The following is a 25468-nucleotide window of genomic DNA, read 5'->3' on the forward strand; positions in this document are numbered from 1 at the left end:
CACTTAAGAGCATAGAAATTCTAATATAACAACAATAACATGCTGACTTTAGAAAGCACTCCCCTCTGTTGCTTACTCAATGGTGCACTTGGGCAAAAATCCACACCATCCTGAGCCCAGAGTACCAAAGTACAGCCTCCTCTGAGTCTCAGTGCTGTATTCGCTGACTTTGGCGGAGTGTAAAGGCCGTCCATTTGATTTGTTGATAGCACATTGTCTTCTCTCTGTCCTCCTTCCTGTTTCATTTCCCAGTCCTCTGTGCAGTTAATGGCCTGTCATAGAGAGATAATAGGCTGTCATACAGCAGTAATAACCTGCAGAAACTGTCCGCAGCTTTAGACTGATGACAGTAACTTTGCTCAGTGGGTGGCAATTTCACATTAGGAAACCTTACATCATTTCAAGAACAAAAATGATTCATGCAACTAAAAAACATTATTTCACAATAAACCTTCAGAAAAATATATCCACTGTGAGATTTTAATATCATGGCAGGCATGCTTTTGTAAATCTAGGTATTAAAGGGTGAATTTAGATGGTCTTAAGCCTTTCATTATACAAGACAACCTTGTGGCTAGAAAGCAATGTCTTCGTAGTGTGACTACACAAAAGTTATAGTCTTCATCTTGTTTTATTTCCGCCGCAGTTATGTATGCTAATACTAAAACTGGATCCTTGATCACTCGTCATCATCAATAGTTAATTTTACACACCTGCCTCATAGGGATAGATAGAAAATGGGCAGTCAGGGTGTATCTTGTAGTGTTAGAGGTACAGCTGCTTGTCACTGGGCCCTAATATACAGCTGCTTCATCCTTTGCAATTTTCTACAATTTAGAAAATGCTGTAAATAGTTTCTGATGTGTGCCATTCGTCAGAACGTAGGTGAACAACACAAAAACAAAAATGGTATGTTCTGACAGCAAAGTGTTAGGGGCATCAGCAAGGATGACTAACACCTCACAGGGTTAAAAATGTGCTAAATTAGACACAGGGTGCCTATTGACATATTGTATATCATTATTCATGCACACAGTTGGAAATGAACTGTTTCAAATCTCTATCTGTCCTCACTGGTAACAGAAGGAAAGGACAATTTAAACCCATCCTTTGCTGTGAGACATTGGGACTAACTTCTTTCTCCATCTTTCAAAAGGCAAACAGGTTTTTTGACTGGTAACAACTGTCCCTTTTTATTTTATCCCTACTTCCAAGCGTGTCTATGCTACATTTCTCATTGTTGTTGGACAAATATTATCAAGACATACACATTGATTAGGATGTCACTTTATGTTATGTTTATCTTTCCTGGAGGACAAACTATGTGATGGGCACATGTCTGGAATAAGCTAATATTTGGCCTGACAAATATAGGCGATTTATTAGCTGAGCTACTTAACAGCAGTGGCTGAGTGATTACAGTGAGCAGTTACCTTTCATTATAGATAAGTAAATATTATAGATAAGCCATGGAATTAATGTACTATACTTAGAGTGAAGAAAATCCAAACTTAATGCATTTTTGAATGAACAAAACTAGACTGAAAAGTGAGAAAAAAAGTAAAAGTATTGCTGTTTTCATGTCTTTCTTTATGAATTCATGTTTAACAGCCTCTGCTAAAAATGACATTTTAAAAGCAAATAATGATTTTCATTGTATGACTTTGTGTATTAACCCACCCACTTATGCACCAGCTCCACAGAGTAGGGGTAATTTTAACATAGAGATGTGTACTTTTCCAAATCCTTCAAGCTGTAAGCTACAGAACAATTATGTAACTGATCATTTATATAATGTATGGTTACTGCTGGATATATTCAGGCTGAATATATAAACCTCATTCAGTATTTTGAGATTAGCCTCTAAACCTGACCATTTTGCATGTGGCTAAAACAAACCCTCCAAACCGCCGTAAACTTTCCATGCCAGCTCTTTAGAGCAGCGTTTCCCAACCACTGTGTCACGGCACATAGGCGTGCCATAAGGAAATGATCCGGTGTGCGATGGAAGATTATCTGGTTCCACCTGATTAGTACTCTAAGCACCTGGCGTGAGTAACGGGCAGAACAATTACATTCTCTTCCACTAGAGGGCAGTGCAACTACTTGCTCTAATTAAATGGGTTGCCAACTTCCAGTAAAACAGAAGAAGAAGATGAAGAAGCAGTGAGATAATAGTCACGATGCAGCGCCTAATAGCAATAGATAAATATCTGAAAAAAAAAGTAGTCAGTCTGAAAATTCCAACCCAGATGAAGGCCCTAGCATGAGTAGTGCTCAAAATGACATTTTTGTTTGGTGGTGTGCCGCGTGATTTTTCTAAAGTGAAGTATGGGAAACATGTGAAACACTGCTTCAGAGAAGCTGAAACTGACATACAAACACAAAATTAGATATTCACATAATCAAGGTTCAGGCCATTACGCACTGAATGTGTTGCGTAAAAACGCCATGAAATCCAGAATTTTCCAGATGTGAACATGCCAGGTAACCTATATAGACACTGAATAATTGCGAAAAATTTGTCCCTCAAAAACACACTGTGATCAAAATGGAGTCGATATCAAGCGATGGTGAGCTAGTCCTGATTTTACTAAACCAAAAACGGGAGAAACTGAGATTCTGGGTTCATCCCGTTCTCAATAGAAGACAGCTGCAGGGAGAATTTCATGGTTTAATCCAGGAGTTGAAGCTGTATCACGGCTGCTTTCGTACATATTTGAGAATGTCAGTACGGCACTTTGAGTGCTTGTTGAAAGAGTTGGGACCACATCTGAGGAAGAGAGAAATCATTTCAGAGAGGCGATTGTGACACAACAAATGTTCTTCCATGCTGAACTCTGTGTTTGTGTGGTTGATGAGATGTGCTTATACACACCTGAAACATCTACAAAATCAACTTGATCAAAAAAAAAAAGAAATGGCGCAAATTCTTCCTCCTTATTCTGCTTAATCCCCACAAAATATTTGCATGGATTTTATGCCTCTGGTCTATAAATGTGTAAATATGAATTAGGAGTTAGTGTTGGGTGATGACAACTTGATTTAAGAGGCAAAAAGTAAGGCATTTCTGACCTACAGTTGTGCAGTGAACAACTGCTGGAGGAAAATCAGCGTCATTGGGTGCTGATTACATGAAAATAACGTCCAGGCTGTTATCCTAAAAGAAGCAGGCTACAGGCTACTGTTGCAGAGTACTGAGCGAAATGTGTTACCCCAAACCTGTTCTCCTCCCCCCTTATGAAAAATACATTGGTACCAAGCAAATGTTTAACAGGCCTCCAAAGTGTTTCCCATCTTTCTCCGGCATCACAGTCAAAGCGACAAGTCAGGTGGAAAAGCATACCATTAAGTCGAGAGCTAAAGGGTGTATTCTTCATTTCTGCACATTAGTCAGGCCTCAGTTTGGCACGGTTTATTATTGCACATGACACGTTCCGGCTCAGTCGCCTCCCAGCACTCAATATACTGGCAGAAAATGCAAGACTCTGCATTTAATGCCTCCCATACAATTATGGCTTGATTGGCCCTTAACACAGAAGCCTGTTGGTTTCTTCAGGTGATTTTGTATTTTTGCCCTTAGAAATCAGTGTGCTGTCGTCATGGGAACGTCCTCTTTCCAGACCACATTTCTTTAGTTTGAATCGCACAGATTTTTGTCTTTAAAAATATCAGAACTTTCAGGTAACTTCTCGTGAGGACAGACAAGCTTGTAAATTGCACGTAAACTTCATTTATACCCACCGTAATGGAATTGTTACAGGGTCTGAAAATCTGTAAGGGGCAGTAAATGAGGATTCGTTGATGGTTTGGGAGTTATTTTAGGAAACTAGTATGTCCCATTGCACAATGGTAGGATCTCTCTGGTTGAGGGAAAATCAAGAGGGGCCAAGGGGATTTTAATTTGGCTATCCATTAATGAGAAGTAGCACTGTACTGCACTCAACAAATTGATATGTGAGATCTGGGATTGCATTGACATTGCTAAAAGGATGTCCAATCATAGAATCAGCTTGGTTTTAAGTCCTACGTTGTTCTTTGGAAATTTCCTCTTGACTCATAAAGTAATCAGTTTAATGTTAAATGCTTCCTCTGCGATAGGCTTTTTGCGTTTTGTAGGATTTATCTAGAGCCTTGGAAATAAAACTGGCAGAGGCACAGGCCAGAAATCAAGATAATATGATCAAGCCTTGTTGATGATATAAACCCAAACCCTGTGTTTTAGTCGACAACAGAAAGAACTTTTGTTTTAAAAATGTGTTGAGGTTTACCAAATCTGTATTATCCTTCAAAAGCTTGCTCGTAATATTAATATGTAAATTGTTCATTTAAACATACTCACCAATAAATCCAGTATTTCAAGCCTAACCCCTTCTTTCTCTGGGTGAGTTTCTTGGTGCACAGACCGTCAGCATTAGCTGCGTAACAAGCAATCAGGAAAATTAAGCTGTGCCATTTATTTTTTTTCCTCCACTCTCCATTCCTGAAAAGCTGACTCTGGGGATGGAGGCTTTTTCAGCTGACGGCAGTATGGCAGAGCTGTTTGATTCAGCTGCAGCAACCTGTCAGCCAAGCAAGACTTTCGTCAGACCTGTTTTGAATAATTGAATTCCCCTGGCCCCGAGAGCTCCATAGCATTCACAGCAACTATTTTCTGGAGCAGCTACTGTAGGAAACAGTGCTGAAGTGTGACTCAGGAACACCTTTCTTGGATGGTTCCATAGTAGTAGTAGTAGTAGTAGTTCCATTAGTAGTTCTGTGGATGGAAGATTTTTTGAATTTTGAATCAGATGGTTCATTCTCTAAATACTTCCAGATTTTCTTTATACTTTGATGTGGTATTTGTTTTTCCTTCTCTCACATGTTTTACATCCCACTGGGGAGTCAGTTTGATGGTCAGTAATGATGTTTTCACTGGAAACATCCCAAAGACACACATATATAAACATCCAATATATCTGATCACATCACACAGCAGACTCCAGCCTGCGAGCGGCAAGCTGATGAGGAGGCAGCACAAAGAGAAACTGGTGGGATAAAGGAACCAGAGGGAAATGGGAAATTCAATTTCCTCTAACCCATATGAGCAATTATCATAATTACATAGTGTAGTGGGAGAAGCGAGGGGTGGTAGGGTTGTAATGTCAGGGAAGTGAAGCAGAAAGGAGACAAACCCTGCAGAGAGAAATTGTCCGTGGTAGGGTCGGTGAGAGGATAAGGAGGGTGGAGGGAGGAAGGTGGTGGAAAAGCTGAAGGCTTTTAAGGGCCAATGTAAGTGTAAAAAAAGTGTTATGCACCAGCTCTCTGCTTATTTCCACTGCCTTTTTTATCTGAATTGTCAGTTTGACGAAACACCCTCCCCGTGCTCTCTACTCCCTCATCAAATCTCCTGCATTCTCTTATTCACCAGGGTGTGTAACAATGACTGGGATGCATCCACGCTGAACAGAAGCTGTTTTATTTGGAGATAAATATTTTTCTATGATTTCATAGTTTCATCATAGTTTAGAATATATCTACTGGTAATATTGTATAATGTCACAGAAATATTGAAATTGAATTTTGGTTAGCAAAGATTGATGTGATGGTTTTTTTAGCACCTGTATGTGAGGATGTTGGTAACAGTGGGATGTTTGATGATGCGTTGCATTGTTGCAGTCATGGAGGTTCGTGGATAATTTTATCTGCTAATTCAACATATTGATCACTGGCTGGTGTCCTTCCCTCAGGATGTGTTCAACATTAGAAGGAGCGTTGAAGGACATAGTCCAAGCTTTTGGAAAGTAGGCTTATTTGCATTCTTTCAGAGAAACATCCGTCTGATTTATTTGTGTTAACACCAGTGTTGGGACTAACGCGTTACTTAATAACGCGTTACTGTAACGCGTTATTAAGTAACGCGTTACAGTAACTACGTTATTATTGTGGTAACGAGCACGGTAACTAGTTATTATGCCAAAATCAGGAACGCGTTAGTCGTTACTGGGATTTAGATAGGCTCGTTACTCGTTACTTCGTGTGGTGGCATCGCAGAGCTTCCACAGATTCAGTAACATTAGCAAGTGGTGGAGGTCAGCAGGTGGAGGAGGGAAAGGGGAGGCAGGAGGAGGAGAGATCCGAGGCAGCCGCTGGTCCGAGTGTCAGGTGAACTGAACTTCAGGTAAGAAGTTATGACCTGCAGTCTATCTGGGTCAGATATGAACCAAGTTTAGGTGGAGTTTATTTTCGTTATGCTGACTTTTTCCGTACTGCGTACTAGCTAGCATGACGGAGTTTCTATACAGCTGGGTGGTGCTATGATGTTACTGATGTTGAACTTTATTTTGTTCATAAGGTTAGTTAGTAGAGTTGCCAACCGTCCCGTAAAAAATAGAATCGTCTCGTATTCAGAGAAAATATTAGAACAAAGAACACTTCTCCAACATGTGGCAAGGACTCCAGACCATTACAGACCACAGGACCACCAAACCCTCCCCTGCATCCTCTGATGTCTCCTTCCTCAACGAGCTCAAGAACTTTTATGCTCGTTTTGAGCGAGGGAACCCCACAACCACAACCAAAGCAGACGTGACGCCAGACCACCAACCTCTGACTCTCTCCCCCACCGATGTAGGAGCGGTGCTGAGCAGGATCAATGTCCACAAGGCTGCAGGTCCTGATGGCATCCCCGGGCGTGTTCTCAGAGCGTGTTCTGAGGAGCTTGCAGGAGTGCTCACAGACATATTCAATCTGTCCTTGGCCCACTCTGTGGTACCGGCCTGCTTCAAATCCACCTCCATCGTCCCGATACCCAAAAACTCCAACCCATCTAGCCTCAATGACTACCGCCCAGTAGCACTCACCCCCATCATCACTAAGTGCTTAGAGCAGCTGGTCCTAGCACACTTCAAATCCTGTCTTCCCCCCCACCCTGGACCCCCACCAATTCGCATACCGCCAGAACAGGAGCACAGAGGATGCAGTCTCCATCGCACTGCACTCTGTCCTCTCACACCTGGACAACAACAACACCTACGCCAGAATGCTGTTTATAGACTTCAGTTCAGTGTTCAATACAATCCACCCCTCACAGCTCATCAGGAAACTGACAGACCTGGGCATCAGTTCCCTCATCTGCAAATGGTTACTGGACTTCCTGACCAACCACCCCCAACATGTCCGGCTGGATAACCGCTGCTCATCTACAATCACAATGAACACCGGTGTACCACAAGGCTGTGTGATGAGCCCTTTCCTCTACTCCCTCTTCACCCACGACTGCAGACCTGCTGATGGTTCCAACACCATCATTAAGTTTGCAGATGACACCATGGTGATTGGCCTCATCAGTGACAACGATGAGGCCGCCTACAGGGAGGAGGTGGATCGTCTGGCTGAGTGGTGCGACACAAACAACCTGCTGCTTAACACCGAGAAGACCAAGGAGCTCATCGTGGACTACAGGAGGAATGCTGACCCACATCCACCCATCCACATTAAGGGGATGGCTGTGGAGCGTGTGAGCAGCTTCAAGTTCCTGGGAGTCCACATCTCCGAGGATCTCACCTGGACGACCAACTGCTCCAAGCTGGTCAAGAAGGCTCACCAGCGCCTCTTCTTCTTGAGGACTCTGAGGAAGAACCACCTGTCCTCAGACATCCTGGTGAACTTCTATCGCTGCACCATTGAGAGCATCCTGACCAACTGTATAACAGTCTGGTACGGGAACTGCTCTGCCTCGCACCGGAAGGCGTTGCAGAGGGTCGTGAAAACTGCCCAGCGCATCGCCGGAGCACCACTTCCTGCCATGAAAGACATCTACAGGAAGCGGTGTCTGAAAAGGGCTGGGAAAATCATCAAAGACCCCAGTCACCCATCACATGGACTCTTCACCCTCAAACACACAATAATAACACGGACTGAACCACCACTCACAACCACCAGCACTTTATATAGCCTCTGTAGGAATTATCCACATATCTCACTTATCTTAACTGCACTACTGTATAGTTCTGTGTAAATAATCATTCTGTACATACAATAATTTTTAATCCTACAACTGTTTATAACTTGCATAGTTCCCATTTCTGTATAACTGTATATCTCAGATTTCTGTAAAGTTATTTATTTCATATTTATATCCTGTACATAGCTTGTACTCACTACAGCCTGTACATACCTATAGTTATAGAATATTCATAACATACTTCATACCGTGTACATTATAACATACCATAATAGACCCATTTCTGTAATATACTTAAATATCTATATTATTGCTAATATATATTGTAATATACCTATATCATGGCTAAAGCACTTCTGGATGGATGCAAACTGCATTCCGTTGCCCTGTACCTGTGCATGTGCAATGACAATAAAGTTGAATTCTATTGTATTCTAATTCTAAAATATTAGGCGTTTCGTATTAAGGTGAAAAGGAATGCAGTTTGTCCCGTACATCAGCTAGAATGGAAAAAGACACAAAGCTGGAGCTGCACAGCTGCCTCTTCTTCTCTCATTCTCTCCCCCTCCCTCTCCTGTTTCTACTTCAATCATGAAACTGATCAATGATCAGCTGATTGGCTTTTCTCTCTTGTTTGTTTATCGCCCACTTTGCGCCAGAAAGAGGGAACCAGCGGAGGTCGCGCTAAACAACAGCAGCACGTTTAAGCTTGATCAGCTGTTGTTAGAATTTATTTGATATTAATTTCTAGTATCAGCTGATGTTTGCTGGAGCCACAGCTATAAAAGCTGCTGGTCATGATGTCGGTTTGTTTATCTGGTGAGAGGGAAACATGAAGATGAAACCAGGAGATGTCCTTACTGAATCATCAGAGCTGAACAGGTGATGGAGAAACAGGTTTACCTTTTAGGTGACATGAATGAGTTGAAGTTATGAACTGTTTCTGAGAGACAAATAACACCAGGATCCTTTTTCTACGTAGCTGACAGCTGGTAACTGTGCAGGGACGGGTCTAAAATATCTAGCTTTTAAAAAATAATTATCTGAATCTAACAACAAACGATTGATAGATTGATACATATTTACCATCAAAACTGTGTACATCACTGTCACAACAGCGTTTGTTTTCATTCAAAGGCTTTATCATCAGCAGATTAAACTGATTAAACATGCGACCCCTCTGGACAGCTGAGACAATGAGACAGCTAAACAACAACAACAGCTGGTTATAAGGTTACATTACACCAGGTAATATTAGGCTCGGGTGTCTGAGTGTATGAGAGTTAATTTGCTAAGGATCCGAGTCCAGCAATGTTAGATCCGCTTAAAAAAAAAGCTCTCATTCAGGGACAAAATGGTCTTAAAAACATAAATAGTTTTTGTTGTGTGGGCTGATAATGTTGTTTTTGTTTCTGGATGGATTTAACCAGGATGAACAATTTCATAAACACAAATATTCCATTCATTACAGATGTGACGGATTGTTAACTGAACATTAACTGGGATGATCCAGAAAGTCAATGAGATATAATGCAGATTAGGAAACAGGAAGCATTCAAGGACTTACTGGTATTCACAGTCAACTGAGGAGGAAGCTTTGTCCCAGATTAATTATAAACAATTGCTAAGTTATATCAATACAAATTAAAACAAGTACACTCAAAGAGCTCAATACTTTATTACAACATGCTACGTCAGCCTGTTATAGCATCAGTGTAACATCGTAGGACATCATATAGCAAAAAAGTGTGTTGTACAGCTCTGTCCGAGCTCTTTCGGATGATATATTGCTCGATATAGTTTCTTGGAATTTTTTTTTTCCTGTCAACTTTGACCTTGGGTGCTAACAATGAAGGTCAAGGTCAGATACACACATATTTGGTGTGATCTGGACCAGGATTTCACCAAAATTAAATCAGCTCGAGCGTTTATTGGTATCTACTATCATACAAAATTTGAAAATGATATCTTGAATCCTGTGGATGCTAGACTGCTAACAGACAAACCAACAAGCAAACAGCATTGATGACATAGTTCCTCCCTTTGGGGGAGAATAAAACCACTGGATTTACCATATTTTCCTTGTACACAGAATTATGATGTGTATACAGTAAATATACACTTACACTGATGCATTCGCATTTGACAGCAGATGTAGAGAGGTGCGAATATTCTCCTTTACGCGCACGCACCTTCAGCTCATCAGTTTTTGCCACATAAACCCATAAAGCCTTGAACATGCACACATATCATGCACCATTGCATCAGTTTCATAGCCCATACTCAGCCCCTCTAATTCGAGTCATTCATTTTCTCCTACCTCATTTCTCCCCCTCCCTTTTCTCCGATTGCCTCTGCCGTGCATATTAATAACACGCAGATAAAAATACGCTTGATTAAAATCGCAGCCGGCCCAGCCACCCCGGCACTCGTCACTGCGCGTAAACAACACAATGATGGCTTGCTCCCTCCGGGCCAGGAGGCAGGAAACGAGAACATCCATAATGGATTTCATATACTTCATCATCCAGAGTCTCTTTGTGTGTACACACAATTCACTTCTCACCTATTTGTTTGCAGAAAGGGGAGTCAGAGTTGATTACCCAACCAAGCTCTGGTGCTCCCAGACAGAGTGTCCTGGCTGCAAGTCAAATGAAATGTGATTCTTCTCAGCACTGGATGTTTTACCCCCAGCTTTTCTTTTGTTTACTTGTAAATAGCATGCGTTTACTGACTGAGCTGGCGCCGCTGTAATTTGTCAGGACTTACAGGTTGTCGAGCGCTCGGCTGCATCTGAAATTATTTTTCATGTGATGAATTATTTGTTATCCCAGCGCGGCGTCTGCCCTCTGGTGAAGATATTCATGTTGATAATGAGACGGGAGCTGCGGGCTCCACTATACGTCCTGAACTGATGCAGGATATAGAACGAAGGCCTTCACAGATCTATCAGTGAAGCAAAGAGAGTGTGGAGAGTCAGAGCTTGTCACCAAGTGTTATCAGATGGAGGGGACGAAATGTCAATTTTCTTGAGTCATTTGCTTTTTTTCCCAATTCTACGCCCATATCTGTATTTGTACACATAGATTTATTTTTCTCCATTAGAGCATTAGATTGCACACCTGCAGGCCTGAACTAAAAGTCAGGTGACAACCAACTCAATAATAATACCAGCGATTCATGGCTGGACCCACTTGGCTGAGGTCCATCTAGAATCCAAAACACAGTGGTTATTATCCTGAGGGCTTGTTGATTGTGGGGTAGTCTTATCACTTTGTTTCTGCTTAGAGTCAAAATTGGTCCAGAAAGACAACTGCACCTCAAAGAAAGCGTGTGTCAAGAAACTGGAAGTATTCCAGCAGTGGCTGCTTTCCACAGTCAGCTGAGGAAGAAACCCTTTGCTGCATGATCCTTAGGTCATTTAGCCAGACAATAGTTCTCAAGAATCAACCAACCAAGGCAACCGACCTCTCTAGGATTAGATTTAGAACTTGAGTTATCTTACCCATCCATTTCTTATCCATTTGAGGTCCGAGTAATCATTGACCCAACCATAACCCCATAACCCAGACACTAGGCAGTCAGAATAAGTCAATTTTTAAAAACTAGATTTTTTTTCCCCAAGTCATGAAAATCAGGGAACAAGGAAGAGAAGACCATTTAACCAAAACCAAACTTTTGGTTGGTGTCTTTTTATTCTTTTTAATCTTCTTGGAACAGCAAATGAAAAAAAAAACCTTTAAGAGAAAACTTATGATACTGAAAAGGACTTCATTTCAAAAGTGACTGCCACACACATACTGAACATACTAAAACCACCTGCATTACATTATAGTCCATTGAAAGTTTTAAATGACTTTAAAGTTTGATTCTTGTGTGAAGAATATATTAATATATATTAATATGTAAATATTTTGTGGCTTTTATCCCCATATAATAGCTTGCAAGGCAGTGGCATACACTATTAAAGTAGAAAATATAGTTAGACAGACTTTATTTCACAGGACAAATCCATCTATCCAGTGTTTCTTGTTTGTTTTTTACAAAGTGAGTTCCCCCTTCTCTTCTTAGTCTGTGCTCACCTGTCAGCTTTGACAGAAACATCTGTATTTGCAACCAGTTCTCATTTCCACAGGTCAAATGTTCCTGTTTTGTCAGAGCCACTGTCTCTCAGGGATACACACAACCTCCCCTGTAGGCTGCTGGAATAGCTCCAGTTTCCTGACCTGCTTTTGAACTTTGTCCTCCTTAAGAAAAGCCTCTTTAAATATGCCACAGAAGCCAACAACACATAAAATATAAAAATGAAGAAAGAAAAAGCATCTGTCCGAGAGCTGTGAGAAATCTGTTGCCTTATTCCTGCTTCTTATTTTCAAGTCAAGCCAAAGTGACCCTCATGTCACTGGGAAATGAACCACTGCTCACAGTGGGCAGCCAGCCACTGTTAACATGTTACTGCCTCCTCCACTGGCAGTTACAGCCTCTCAATGTACATTTTCAGCCGTGAGCCTTCCCGTGAGCTGTCCATGGTGCTGAAACACAAACTGTGTTTTTCATTCCTCTGGGAACTTCCATTACAGATCCAGAAAAGTTGATGTTGTTATGAAACACCAACTCAAAATGATTTGTTTGTGTTTGTGAGGGGGAAGTGTCTAATGCCATCGTAGAGGTGGGAGAATTCCTGGCAAATAAAGGAGATTGTTGTGGTTGACTGGATTTGAAATGGAGCCTCCTTTAGGGCTGGTGCAAAGCTGTTGAACAAGTTAAGTTAGGACGATACATACAGCTGAATTCCCTCAGTAAGGTTCAACAATTGTTCTGATAGGTTTTAGAAAAAGCATGGATGTTTTTCAGTGTGTACTGTCTCAAGACAGACTGAAATAATAACACAGGGAGGAGATTTGACTCCATCTAAGGTCACTCTGTTCCCACAAACCAACACACGGCTAAATTTGTGTGTTATTTAGGATTGTCACAAAATGAGATTTTCACTGTGCAGTGTTTAAGGTGATCGTTGACTCGGTCTAAAGTTTACTAAAATGAAGAGTGTAAAAGTTCAAAGGGCGACCGTGGCTCAGGGGGTTGGGAATCGCATCTGTAACCGGAAGGTCGCCGGTTCGATCCCTGGGCTCTCTGTCCTGGTCGTTGTGTCCTTGGGCAAGACACTTTACCCTACTTGCCTACTGGTGTTGGCCAGAGGGGCCGATGGCGTGATATGGCAGCCTCGCTTCTGTCAGTCTGCCCCAGGGCAGCTGTGGCTACAACTGTAGCTGCCTCCACCAGTGTGTGAATGTGAGAGTGAATGAATAGTGGCATTGTAAAGCGCTGTGGGTGCCTGGAAAAGCGCTATATAAATCCAATCCATTATTATTATTAAAAGTTTGAGAGTTGCTTCACGCGGTTTAGAATCAAAACACAAGAATCACAGCTTTTATGGTGTTTTCACGAGAAACAGGGAGCATGGGAGCTAGCATGTCTAACTAAGCTCGTCCCCCTTTCAGCACAACTTAAATAGTTCTGATTGGACCTCGTCTTCTCGGCCAGAAAGAAAAGGTCACTGAGAAAAACTGTGATAAAAATCACTGGTCAACAAAATTAATACAAAATCTGTACAATAAGTACAATGACATCTTTTTTAGGATGTTAGATGTTTTGCTTTAAATACTTTAATTGTTAATTGTCATAGTTTTCTTCATTGGTAGGAGGCATTTAGGAACCTCCAAAAGACAAACTGTGTTTGTCATGTTGGTCTAAGATGAAATCACCCAGAATATAAATGCCACAAATTTGGAACCAGCGGTCAGTTGTACCTAATCTGAGCTCACCACAGTGAGATTACCCCTCTTGACAGAGAAAGAGTGAGACAGCAAAGGTATCAAATACAAACGATACAAACTGGCAAACAAGTGTTTGTGTTTTTGATTGAATTGCTCCTTGGCTCCACTTCTTTTTCAGCTTTTCATTCGTCTTTATTCTCACCCTCTCCTCCACCTTTCCTTCCATCATCCTTTGCCTCATACTAATGTAGAGAAGCAGAGAGACGCTGTTAGATACGACTGTTGAACGCGTGACCCGTCAGGGCCAAAGATGTTCCCACAGCGTTCAAATGTAAAGCAAAGGAATCTTGACCAAGCACATCGATGTTTGGCGCTGGTGCAGAGATTGGCCTCACATTTCATTATTACAGAAGACAGCAAGGTGTCTATTATTCAGACTGGATGGTCCTGGGAGGCACCTTTTTATTCATATACAAGCTTGTGATTTTTAAAAGGTTTTGATAATGTGTGCTGGCTTCTGTGTACAAATATACAGTATCAGCATCAATATTCAATATATTGTGCTATACTATACTGTAATATAGTACTATAGTGGGATCCCCCATTATTTAAAACCTGTTCAGGTGAAAGAAAGTGATTTGCCCAGCATTGGAAAGAAAAACTCTTAGTCTTTCTTTAAGTACAGGTGTGGACAGAGAGCATGTACGGTCCACACAGAGATGTTTCAGCTGAAGGTTTGCCGTTCTTATCTAGAAAAAAATTTATTTTGCGTCCACAAGCTCCGCTGTATGCTCTTGTAGCAAACTTGTTGTTTTCCTTTTCATTGTTTTCCTTCCTCTCTTCAGTCCCTGTGGGGGACGTGTGGAGCTTGTTCGTGATTTCAAACCTGATCATAAGGGTGAGGTCTGCGGTTTCTGGCTTTCTGACAGAGTTGTTTGTGTTCTCCGGTTCTCACAGGATAGCTCACTCTGGGAGTGACACAGTACAAGACTAAAACCAGCCTTTGTAATTCTTCTGTTTGTTGTCATCCTTTATCCAACATCATCATTTTGCTGTGGTCTGCTGTAATGAATAGACTTTATTGATTTCATAAAGCCGAATGCCAGAACGTGTGTATTCTTTCCTTCCTAGTGTACAAACTATTTGCACATTGCTTTGACAATATGGATTTACTCACCTTCCAGTGGAAAACACACATTAAAAAGCATGCGCACTCACTCATATACACATTCTCTACACTCCCTAAAATAGAAGCCTTCTGTGCAGAGGATTACATTCAGTGTTTTATAGATATTTTTCTTTGAGTCAATGCTCTCAAAGGATTGCTGCACTGTTGGTGAGTCTTTAAGCCGTTGAGTGAAACAGGACTTCAGCACAAGAATTTTCCCAGATAAATATATGATATCTCCGAACAATAAGAGCTCGAAATAGGAACAAAGTGCTTTTGTTAGTATTAAAAATTAAGAGATGACAGAAAACTGTTTCATAAAAGATGGAGTGAGCTTTCTCTGGTTTACTCCTAAATTGGCAGTACGCTTGATGCATTTAAGCAATAAAGGACTGAATGCAGAGCTGCAGTTAGAGCTGCCAAGTGAGACACCTAAGAAGTTCCTGTATGACAGTCTGTATATGAAGTCTAACAGTTGTTCATCGTTAATTTCAGAAGATGTGGTCAGATGTGTTGAAGGCACACTGGACTGCCCCATATCGAGCCTGCTAACTTTTTCTGTGCCCAAACGTCTGCTGCATCGGCTGCTGTGTATGTTTTTTGTTCATTGTGCTGCACTTTGGTCAGAGGGGCCGATGGCGCGATATGGCAGCCTCGCTTCTGTCAGTCTGCCCCAGGCCAGCTGTGGCTACAACCGTAGCTGCCTCCACCAGTGTATGAATGTGAGAGTGAATGAATAGTGGAATTGTAAAGCTCTTTGATGCAATCCATTATTATTATTATTATTATTATTATTACTGCTGTGTGTCTTGATGTTTCAGTACTCCACATCAGAGTTAAAAAAATACTCACTTTTCGTTCTTGTCATTTCGATTTTGTTATGGAAAATGACCACATTCAATTCAATTCAATTCAATTTTATTTATATAGCGCCAAATCACAACAAAAGTCGCCTCAAGGCGCTTCATAGATACAGAGAAAAACCCAACAATCATATGACCCCCTATGAGCAAGCACTTTGGCGACAGTGGGAAGGAAAAACTCCCTTTTAACAGGAAGAAACCTCCGGCAGAACCAGGCTCAGGGAGGGGCGGGGCCATCTGCTGCGACCGGTTGGGGTGAGAGAAGGAAGACAGGATAAAGACATGCTGTGGAAGAGAGACAGAGGTTAATAACAGATATGATTCAATGCAGAGAGGTCTATTAATACATAGTGAGTGAGAAAGGTGACTGGAAAGGAAAAACTCAATGCATCATGGGAATCCCCCGGCAGCCTACATCTATTGCAGCATAACAAAGGGAGGATTCAGGGTCACCTGGTCCAGCCCTAACTATATGCTTTAGAAAAAAGGAAAGTTTTAAGCCTAATCTTAAAAGTAGAGATAGTGTCTGTCTCCCGAATCCAAACTGGAAGCTGGTTCCACAGAAGAGGGGCCTGAAAACTGAAGGCTCTCCCTCCCATTCTACTTTTAAATACTCTAGGAACAACAAGTAGGCCTGCAGAGCGAGAGCGGAGCGCTCTAATAGGGTGATATGGTACTACAAGGTCATTAAGATAAGATGGGGCCTGATTATTTAAGACCTTGTATGTGAGGAGCAGGATTTTGAATTCAATTCTGGATTTAACAGGAAGCCAATGAAGGGAAGCCAAAACAGGAGAAATATGCTCTCTCTTTCTAGTCCCTGTCAGGACTCTTGCTGCAGCATTTTGGATTAGCTGAAGGCTTTTCAGTGAGTTTTTTGGACATCCTGATAATAATGAATTACAGTAGTCCAGCCTGGAAGTAATAAATGCATGAACTAGTTTTTCAGCGTCACTCTGAGACAGGATATTTCTAATTTTAGAGATGTTGCGCAAATGGAAGAAAGCAGTCTTACATATTTGTTTAATATGTGCGTTGAAGGACATGTCCTGGTCAAAAATGACTCCAAGGTTCCTCACCGCGTTACTGGAGGCCAAGGTAATGCCATCCAGAGTAAGAATCTGATTAGATACCATATTTCTAAGATTTTCAGGGCCGAGTACAATAACCTCAGTTTTATCTGAATTAAGAAGCAGAAAGTTAGCGGCCATCCAGGTCTTTATGTCTTTAAGACACACATAAGCATACAAGTGCTGACTGCAAACAAACTACTGGCTTGGTGTTTTGTCATAACAGATGCATAGTTGCGTGCAATTTTGTGTTTTTCCATCCATATGGCAGGATTTGTCTTTGCCAATGGGGCACTTGCAGGTGCTTTAGTTTACTGACTGACCCTCAACAAGGTCCAGCTCGTTCTCCAGCCTGCTGTCTCCCTGGAGCGTCAATTAGCGCCGTCAAATCTGCCGCTGTGGCTCATTTACAGACACACTTTCCTTTGACATCTGGTTTCTGACACACTGGTTTTTAGCACTAGTGCTGTCCACGAGCAGAGCGACTGCTGACAAGAAGCACATTAACCCAGAAAAACCACATCTTTGTAAACCTAACCAAGTAGTTTTGAATCTAACCAAGAATGTTTCAGCACCTAAACCAAACAGAGTAGTGATTTAAATTGAAAGTAAAAAATACTGAGCTATCCCTCAGCCTCCTAGCACATACACGCATTTATCAAATCCTACTCTTATATCGGCAACTCCCATTAAGAAAGAAATCAACCTGGAGCAAATAGTTGAAATATACAATAATTGTCAATAATGTTCAGTATACGATATCATGATGGTCCTGGTGACTTTATTATTATTACTACCTAAAAATAGTTTTAATATAGACTATTCTAAAAGTAAGATGGCCTTGCAGTCACATTGAGCCCAGTCTAATGGTCGAGGTTGAACAAGTACACAAGTACTGCTGATACTACTACTGCTCAAAGAGTATTTGTAATGTTGCTAAAACTTTTAAAAGACCGCAGACTCACGGCATCAGTTTAGTTTGCTGACTGTTGCTAATGTAAGCACGGCCAGCACCAGCAGTCTGTTTCCCTGCAGATTATTGTGCACACCTGTGCACAATGTATTCATGCATTATGAAAATAAATATGCATTTAACCAATATTTCTGATGCTAACCAGTGGGAGCAGCAGTGTTTACTCTTCTAGTAGACAGCAACAGAAAGGAGGAAGCAGTTTAGGTACACACTAATAATGATCTTCCTCTTAACTTACTGTAGATGTGAAGAGGTGATGGAAGTCAAAGAGATTAATTTGGTCAATCGTGATGATGTATTGTAACGAAGCTGGATGTTTTTTGTTACAATAACTTACATGATTTATGCAAGACACCCTGACTTGTGTAGCACGCCAGGACCACTTCCCATAATTATTTGACCTAACTAATCTGATGAGTGCATCAAGTTCTTAAATAACTGGAATTTGCATCTTACACGATATAAGATATTAAATTTACATTTAGAGGGGTGATGTACCTTATACCATGTGGCTGAGGCCATTAAATTACACTCATTAAATTACAAGTATCCTTTAATGCCATGCATCAAATTGTTTCCTAATGCTGTTCCAAAAATCCAGCAACGCAGATTATAGTAATTTGCATACTTGCACTGTGACAGGGTCACACACACACTAAAAAGTTTGCTTTTGCATTTGTGGTTAGAATTCAGCTTTTCTTTGAGATGTGAAAGGAGAATTATTTTTGGAGGTCACTATAGACATGCTGCTGCCTCTGCTTTTATTCTTTCCTTTCATTCTGCTTTTTGGTTCATTACCGGAGATGTAAGACACAGTTTGTATCTGTCTGAAAAGGCCTTGTCTGGGAACTGTCATCTCTCCTTTACATGGTGATGGAACTCTGGTGAACTTAAAAAGGTGTAGGACTCATTGATGCTTTAGAAAAAACTGCTTTTAATTCACTCAATTTCAGTTTAAACTCAGTTTTATTTATTTACAGTAGCCTAAATTCACAACAACACAATCCTATCATATTATAGAGAAAAGCCCTACATTTAGACGATCCCCTATGAGCAGCACTTGGCGACAGTGGGAAGGAAGAACTCCCTCTTAAGAGGAAAAAGCCTCTGGCAGAAGCAGGCTCAGGCATATGCAGCCATCTGCTGAGACTAGTCAGGGGTACGCTGGGAAACAGAAAAGAAACTTCACTTTGCAAGTGGACGTGTGCAGTGACCTGAAAGTTCACGTTAAGCTCAAAACACCAGACTCGTGCTGTACCTGCCTTTTTCTAAGCCTCCCTTCTGTTTGCTATTCTGTTTGTGACATTATTTGATTCATCTGGCGAAAGGGCATCGGGGAATGACAGTGTGTCCTGTGCGCTCAGCCAGCCTTCTCTGTGCAAATAAAGGTTTAAGTTTGTGCTGCAAACTTTTTTCCATGGCAGCAGCAGTCTGCAGACGATGGCATGAAAACCCAGCATGCGCTAAAGCAATTTCCACTGAGCAGAATAATGTACCATCTGTTGAAACACTGTCACCCCACAGCTTTGTTTGGCTCCCAGCAAACATTTTGACATTGAACTGTTGTTGATAGGAAGCACTGCGCCGTGTTGAAAATGAAAATTGAGACAGCATCTGTACTTGGCTGTTTCCTTCGCCAACCAAAAGACTGCATTTCAGGGATCCAGAGCTGCTGTGATCTTTTTTATCATACACATATAATATCATGTAAAAAACTTGATTTTGATTCCTGCTTGAAATCTTGAAGGTCACGTGTTTATTCTGAATCAATTCATTATGCCCCTCTAGATCAACAGATTCCCTGTAACACGTAAGTCCACAGTCTGGACACGGTTCCACTTCGACCTGATGAATGAAAGCTATAAACCGACATCAAGAACATTTACTTCAGTATGCAGAGGTTCAACCAGCATTCATATTAGACAGATGTATTTTAACTAGGCTGTATAATGGATTATTGACTTCTTACTCCTTTTTTTCCAACATCAATATGAACTTGGTCATACTCATATTTCGCTCAGCTGTTGAGTTTCTGACTAAACAAGCAGCAGATGTGAATTGATTTCCTCTAAACCAACACAGACACTTTTAAAACCAATTTTAGGCAAAATTGACAATTTAATAACAAAATTCTGCAGAACAGAGGTGTTAGGGTGAGTGCAAAGCATTTTCTTTCCTGTTCCAATATGATGAGGAAACCCTGGCATCTGGGATCTGCAGATATCGAGTACCGATCTGATGCTGGTGTTTGAATTTAGGAAATTCTGCAATGTTCAGTAACGTTTTAACATGCTTAAAGATATAAATTTATACAGCCAAGTACATTTTTGGTATTAATTTAGAACAATTCCGCCATGCACGTATAATAATAACTTAAGTGTGATGTAATGTGTATTTTGGTTTCAGCGATCCACTTAAGTTTTGTTTGTTTGTGTTTCAAATCAAACGAGCCTTCTGCTCGACCACCTGTGATTTCCATAAAAATTATATGGTAGAAAATGTGAACATTTATAAGGATTACTGTGAAATTTTAGCTTCATGTATCAAATACTTTTCAAGGCAGATTTTTTTGAAAAATGCCCAGCTGAGCCATCTTCAGGCCTTTTTGTTGCACGTTGAAATCTGAGGCAATGTTTTGATCTCAAAGTCTATTAAATACAAAAGCCTGAAATTTTCACTGATTTTTCTTATCAAAATAAATCAGACTCTGTCATTTGGGACAGATAAAGAACATCAAAAAAATATCAGAGTATTGATGGATTAAAATGTGAAAGAAAAAACATCCAGCACTCCTGAAAAGCCTCATATGTGAGCACACATTCATTAAAAACATGCAGATTGTATTTTGTTGGCATATTTTTCATTTTTGCCACCATCAACTATCCAATAAGGCAAAATGAGACTGTAAGTACCAGAGAAGTTGGTTAGCAGCCTCTGAAGATTTGCATACTGATTCATTAAAAAAACAAAAAGATGTTGTAAAATATGCTTGAACAGCCATTATTCTGCACAGGCAGACTGCCCAAGTAAAGTCTGTGTGTGGGAGACAATGCCTTGGTCTGTGACTGGCTGAAAACACGTTCTGAGTGAACCCAGTAGGTGTGTGTTGTATCACATGTAGTGACTGAGAAACTCACTAATCAAACGATGGGTAAACACATTTATCGTGCAGAAATGCCGACTGATTGAATGTTTGACAATGAATTGTGCCAAGGACATAGTCCATGGCAAAATTTACTGTAGGGCTGTAACTGGTTTGCTATCACATAAGGTTAGGTTTAATACAGTTTTCTATAGTGATTTCTAACCTTGCTATTTGTAGCTCTGTTCCAGCTGATGTGATAAATATTCATTAGAAAGTTACAGTTTGGTGAAATTCTTCTGATATGGAGCATTGCATAGATTTTCTTTGGGAGCTGTTTCTCACGCAGAAATAATAATCTAGGAGACGTGACCTTTCTTGAGGACACAAATGAAGCGGTTTTGTGTTTTCTCCACGGCATTTGCATGATACTTAAGAAAACAGCAAGAAGCTTGTAAAAAAACAATGAGAATGCACTTTGAAAGTGTCTGAAAATGACTGATTGTGACTTGTAAAGCCCCCTGTGAACACTTAAAAACCTAAAGATAGACATTTTGTGGTGGAAAATCTGGTTAGTAAAGGCAGGCTAAAGCTAAACGTGTGTTCTAAAAGAAAATCAAATCTTGGTCTTCAAAGTGTTATTGTTAGAAGAAAAAACACTGGGCTTGCTGTAAATCCAGCTGCAGATTCTAAATATGTTTGCATGAAGTTCAATCCAGCGCTCTCTAATAATGTGTCAAACTGTACTGAGCTTTGAAGTGCTGCATTCAAAACCAGGAGATCCTTAGCAGTCAAACTGGGACTTAACTGCTAAGCCATATTAACGATCGTACTCCAGGAACTATCTGGGAACGACGAACACACCGAGCCTGCCTTGCTCTCTACCTCCTCTCCTTTTCTTTTCATCTGTGTTTTCACAAAGCAGAGGAGCCGAGTCTTTGAAAAATGACCTGAGAGAGAAAGGCAGACAGCAGCAAAAGAGGAACAAGGGGGAAGGGTTTTAGCGTCGCACAGGCAAACTCAAGGGGCCACAGTATTAATGGGGAAAGGGCTTCAAAGCTGTTGGTGATGCACAGGGGCCCCAAGCAGGAGATGAGGTGTTAGGGTGCGGGGTGGAAAAAGATGGAAAGAAGAGAAATGAAAGGGAAGGAAGAGGAAGGGAAGCGAGAAGACGCTTTTCTCTTTTCTGTCAGAGTGAGGTCAGCCACTAACTAAATGTTCAGCTTATCCTCTTCCTCTCATGCTGTGGAATCTTAGGTCTAGGCGTGCTTACTGGAAGAAGAATAAGGTACACTTATTATCTTTGACACTACTGTATAACTAAATGTCATATTCCATGTTTTCTGCTTCTGTTGCTATGCTGGAACACAACAAAGATTGCCAGCCCATTAAAACTTTTGTTCTTGCTGCTCTGAAATCTTTGAGTGGATCACTGGAAGTTTGCATTAGACAGCAGATAACAGATGGACGTGGCCGCCCTGACTGAACAAGCTTATAATAGTCTTTTCACTCACTGTGTGTCTACACAGCACTCAGCATTTAATCATTAGTTATTATTAATCTCTGGCCCTCTTCCACAGCGTTTCTTTTGTCCTGTCTTTCTCCCATCTTCCCCAACAAATCGTGGCAGACAGCTGCCCCTTCCTGAGCCTGGTTCTGGCCAAGGGAGTTTTTCCTTCCCACTGTGGCTGAGTGCTTGCCTGTAAGAGGTCATCTGGGGCTTTCTCTGTATTATTGTAGGGTCTCTACCTTACAGTATAAAGCATCTTGAGGTGACTGTTGTTGTGATTTGGGCTATATAAATAAAATAAAATAAAATTAGTGTTTTAGGTGCTGTGTTGTTGTTGTTGTTGTTGTTTTTTTGGAGCAGAGGATAAAGTGCTAAGATACAGTCCCGATCAAAAGTTTAAGACCACTTGAAAAATGGCAAAAAATCATATTTTGCATGGTCACCATTTTTTCCTCTTATTTCAAATTAAGAGGTGTTTCCAGTCCCTTTGCAAAAGGTGTATCAAATCAAGACCTAGTGATTCAGTCTGCTTTTACAAACATTTGGGAAAGGAAGGGTTGTTGTAAAGAGCTCACTGAATTTGAGTGTGGTGCTGTAATACGATGCCATTGATACAAGTCAGTTGAGGTTATATTATATATATACGTAGTGATATGTATGAAGTGATAAAGCTACATGAAAATGAATGCTGTCTTTGTTAGATGTCATGCCTTGTGTATACTCTTTGTTTGCTTGATTGAGATTTGTAATTTATTGAACTGCTCAGGTTGCTACTTGTTTGAACTTGCAAATCCACTGAAGCTTAATTAAAATGGGCTTTTAGTTTGAAGTGGTTAACTCATTTCAGTAGTGAATTCAATACAAAGCTTCATCACCTTTTATTATTGTGCACACGTGCAGCAGGACTTATCTTTCTATGTATTAAACACAAAAAACACATATAGAAACACACACATCTGTTTATTTCTGTTAAAGAAGAGTGCCTCATACAGTGGATGCTGGGACATCTGTTACTATGCTAGTTATGCAAGGTTAATTTAATGGGTTGAATGAACCCTGAGATCTGAGCAGAAAAATCAGTTTTGTGATAAACTGACTTTAATATTACAACATTTACATGCACAACATTTGAGAACTGTGCTAAAATCTTATCCAACATTTTATGGTGTCATCAGTAGCAGCTTACAGTTTGTTCAGTTCATTCAGTTTCAGAACTCCAGTCACTGAGCTCAATATGTGTTTTGCCTGAGGAGGACATTCTTTAATTAGGCTGTCAGTAGCAGATTGACAGCCCCTCCACCCCTCAACTAAAACATCAATATTAACTGTTAACACAAATTTAATAGGCTATCAGTTTTACTTGTGCTGATTCACCTCCATCCATCAGGTGAGTAGTGACCAGTATGGGCTTAGTACCAGGGACAGGTACAAAGAATTTTCCCCTCTGTGGAACTCCATGGAAAATCTCTAAGTGTGATGACCCCACCAACCCTAACCCTAAATTTAAGCAAGTAGGAAATATAATTTAGTTTTTATGCAATTGTTCTCCCAACTCCTAGTAATTAAGGAACAAAGAAAATAATAATTTATAATAAGTAGGTTCCCCTCTTCTCCAGATGTTAGGATTATGGTTACTACCTATGATGACCTCAGAAGGTTAAAACAAGGTAGAAATATTCACTTTATTCAGAATTATTCTATATGAAATACCTTAGTGAACATGAACTTTTCAGAGTATTTTTTATTTGTCTACTGCCCATATGCTCTCAGCTATTCTTTGCACAGTGCCAAGTCTCCTCCTGCTTAGAAGTTTGCAAAGAGCTGTAAATCCTCTCTATATTGTGCTATATATACACTTGGCTTCCCGTGGCTTTAAAAGCTAGAACTCTGTGTGATGTCTGGCTGCAGTAATGCAGTGCTGCTTACTGATTTGGTTTTGTTCTGTTGCTTTCTCATGAGCGACTGGCTGGAGGCTGTTTGGGTGAGCGATGAGGAGCGCTGTCTCAATGAACGGCTTCAGGGTGGCCAGGGGTGGAAAATGGAATGTCACGCAGACACATATGCCTCCATACACAAAGACAAGATACAGATGTTTCATACTTGAACACAAAAACTCAGTGGTCCTTGCACAGTCCAACCTCTCCCCCACCACACACACACACACACACACACACATCGCCAGTCTTTTATCTCTCTCTCCTCGTCTCATTTCTTGTTGCACTGCTTCGGGCTGTGTGCAAATTCATTCACTGTGAAAATGGAAGGCAGCTCCGCGCTGCACACTTTCATTTAGTCTCATTCAGTTAGCCACAGACTCTCTGCATGCTGCTCTCACCCACATTTCAGTTGAAATTAAAGATGTCTAATCGCTTATGCAAACTGACACAAAAGTAATTAATTTCAGAGTCAACACCACACGCCCAGTCTCCAACTTTCTGGGGCCTTTGACGTCTCCTCAGGGTGGATGTCGCCTGTAGGCTCCGACACTGTGTCTGATTTCCTATTGCAGAACAAGTATTGTGATTAGCAAGCAAAGCGATTGTGCAGATAAAAAAATGTGGTCTTCTATGGGGTCAGAGTCGTTACAACTACATTAAATGGACTTTTAACATTGGAGCATTGCTCCTGCTGTTTTTAAATAACTCTCAAATAGTTACATTTCACACATTCTGTGATAATGGTCGCATGCAGGAAGTCATCACTAAATCCCATTCCCTTCTCTTTTTTTTGCAGATGCGTAGTACTCGAGGTGTATCCATTTGGCCTGTGGGATTTGTGGGTGGCAGAGCATATGAGCGCCCCCTGGTGTCTGGGGGTAAAGTTGTGGGCTGGTACACTGGCTGGAGGCCAGACCGACCTTTTGCCACCGACATGGCAGGTAAGAGGCAATCTGTACATCAGCTAAAGCGCAAGGATTACTTGGTCGGACATAAATATAACGAGCTTCTACCATCCATGTCCCCACATCCAGAGAGATATATGGATCCGGATTAGTGTTTTATATTTTTTTAAAGAAAAGTAGCTAAAGGTTTAGATCCATTTAATGAATTTGGCATGAATAAGTTGGTTTAAGGTCAAAT

The 25468-nt window shown here is 40.9% G+C and overlaps 1 protein-coding gene across 1 annotated transcript in view; it reads left to right on the top strand.

Moving 5' to 3' along the window:
- Positions 1–25468, top strand: part of b3gat2 (beta-1,3-glucuronyltransferase 2 (glucuronosyltransferase S)) — a 58698-nt gene that overhangs the window by 3443 nt on the left and 29787 nt on the right. The window contains exon 2 of the mRNA XM_026189786.2: positions 25122–25266. Within this exon, the coding sequence (XP_026045571.1) occupies positions 25122–25266 (145 nt within the window). The remainder of the gene's footprint in view (positions 1–25121; positions 25267–25468) is intronic.

This window comes from Astatotilapia calliptera, chromosome 13, assembly GCF_964374335.1.
Source record: "Astatotilapia calliptera chromosome 13, fAstCal68.1, whole genome shotgun sequence".
In the NCBI taxonomy this organism is placed as follows: domain Eukaryota; kingdom Metazoa; phylum Chordata; class Actinopteri; order Cichliformes; family Cichlidae; genus Astatotilapia; species Astatotilapia calliptera.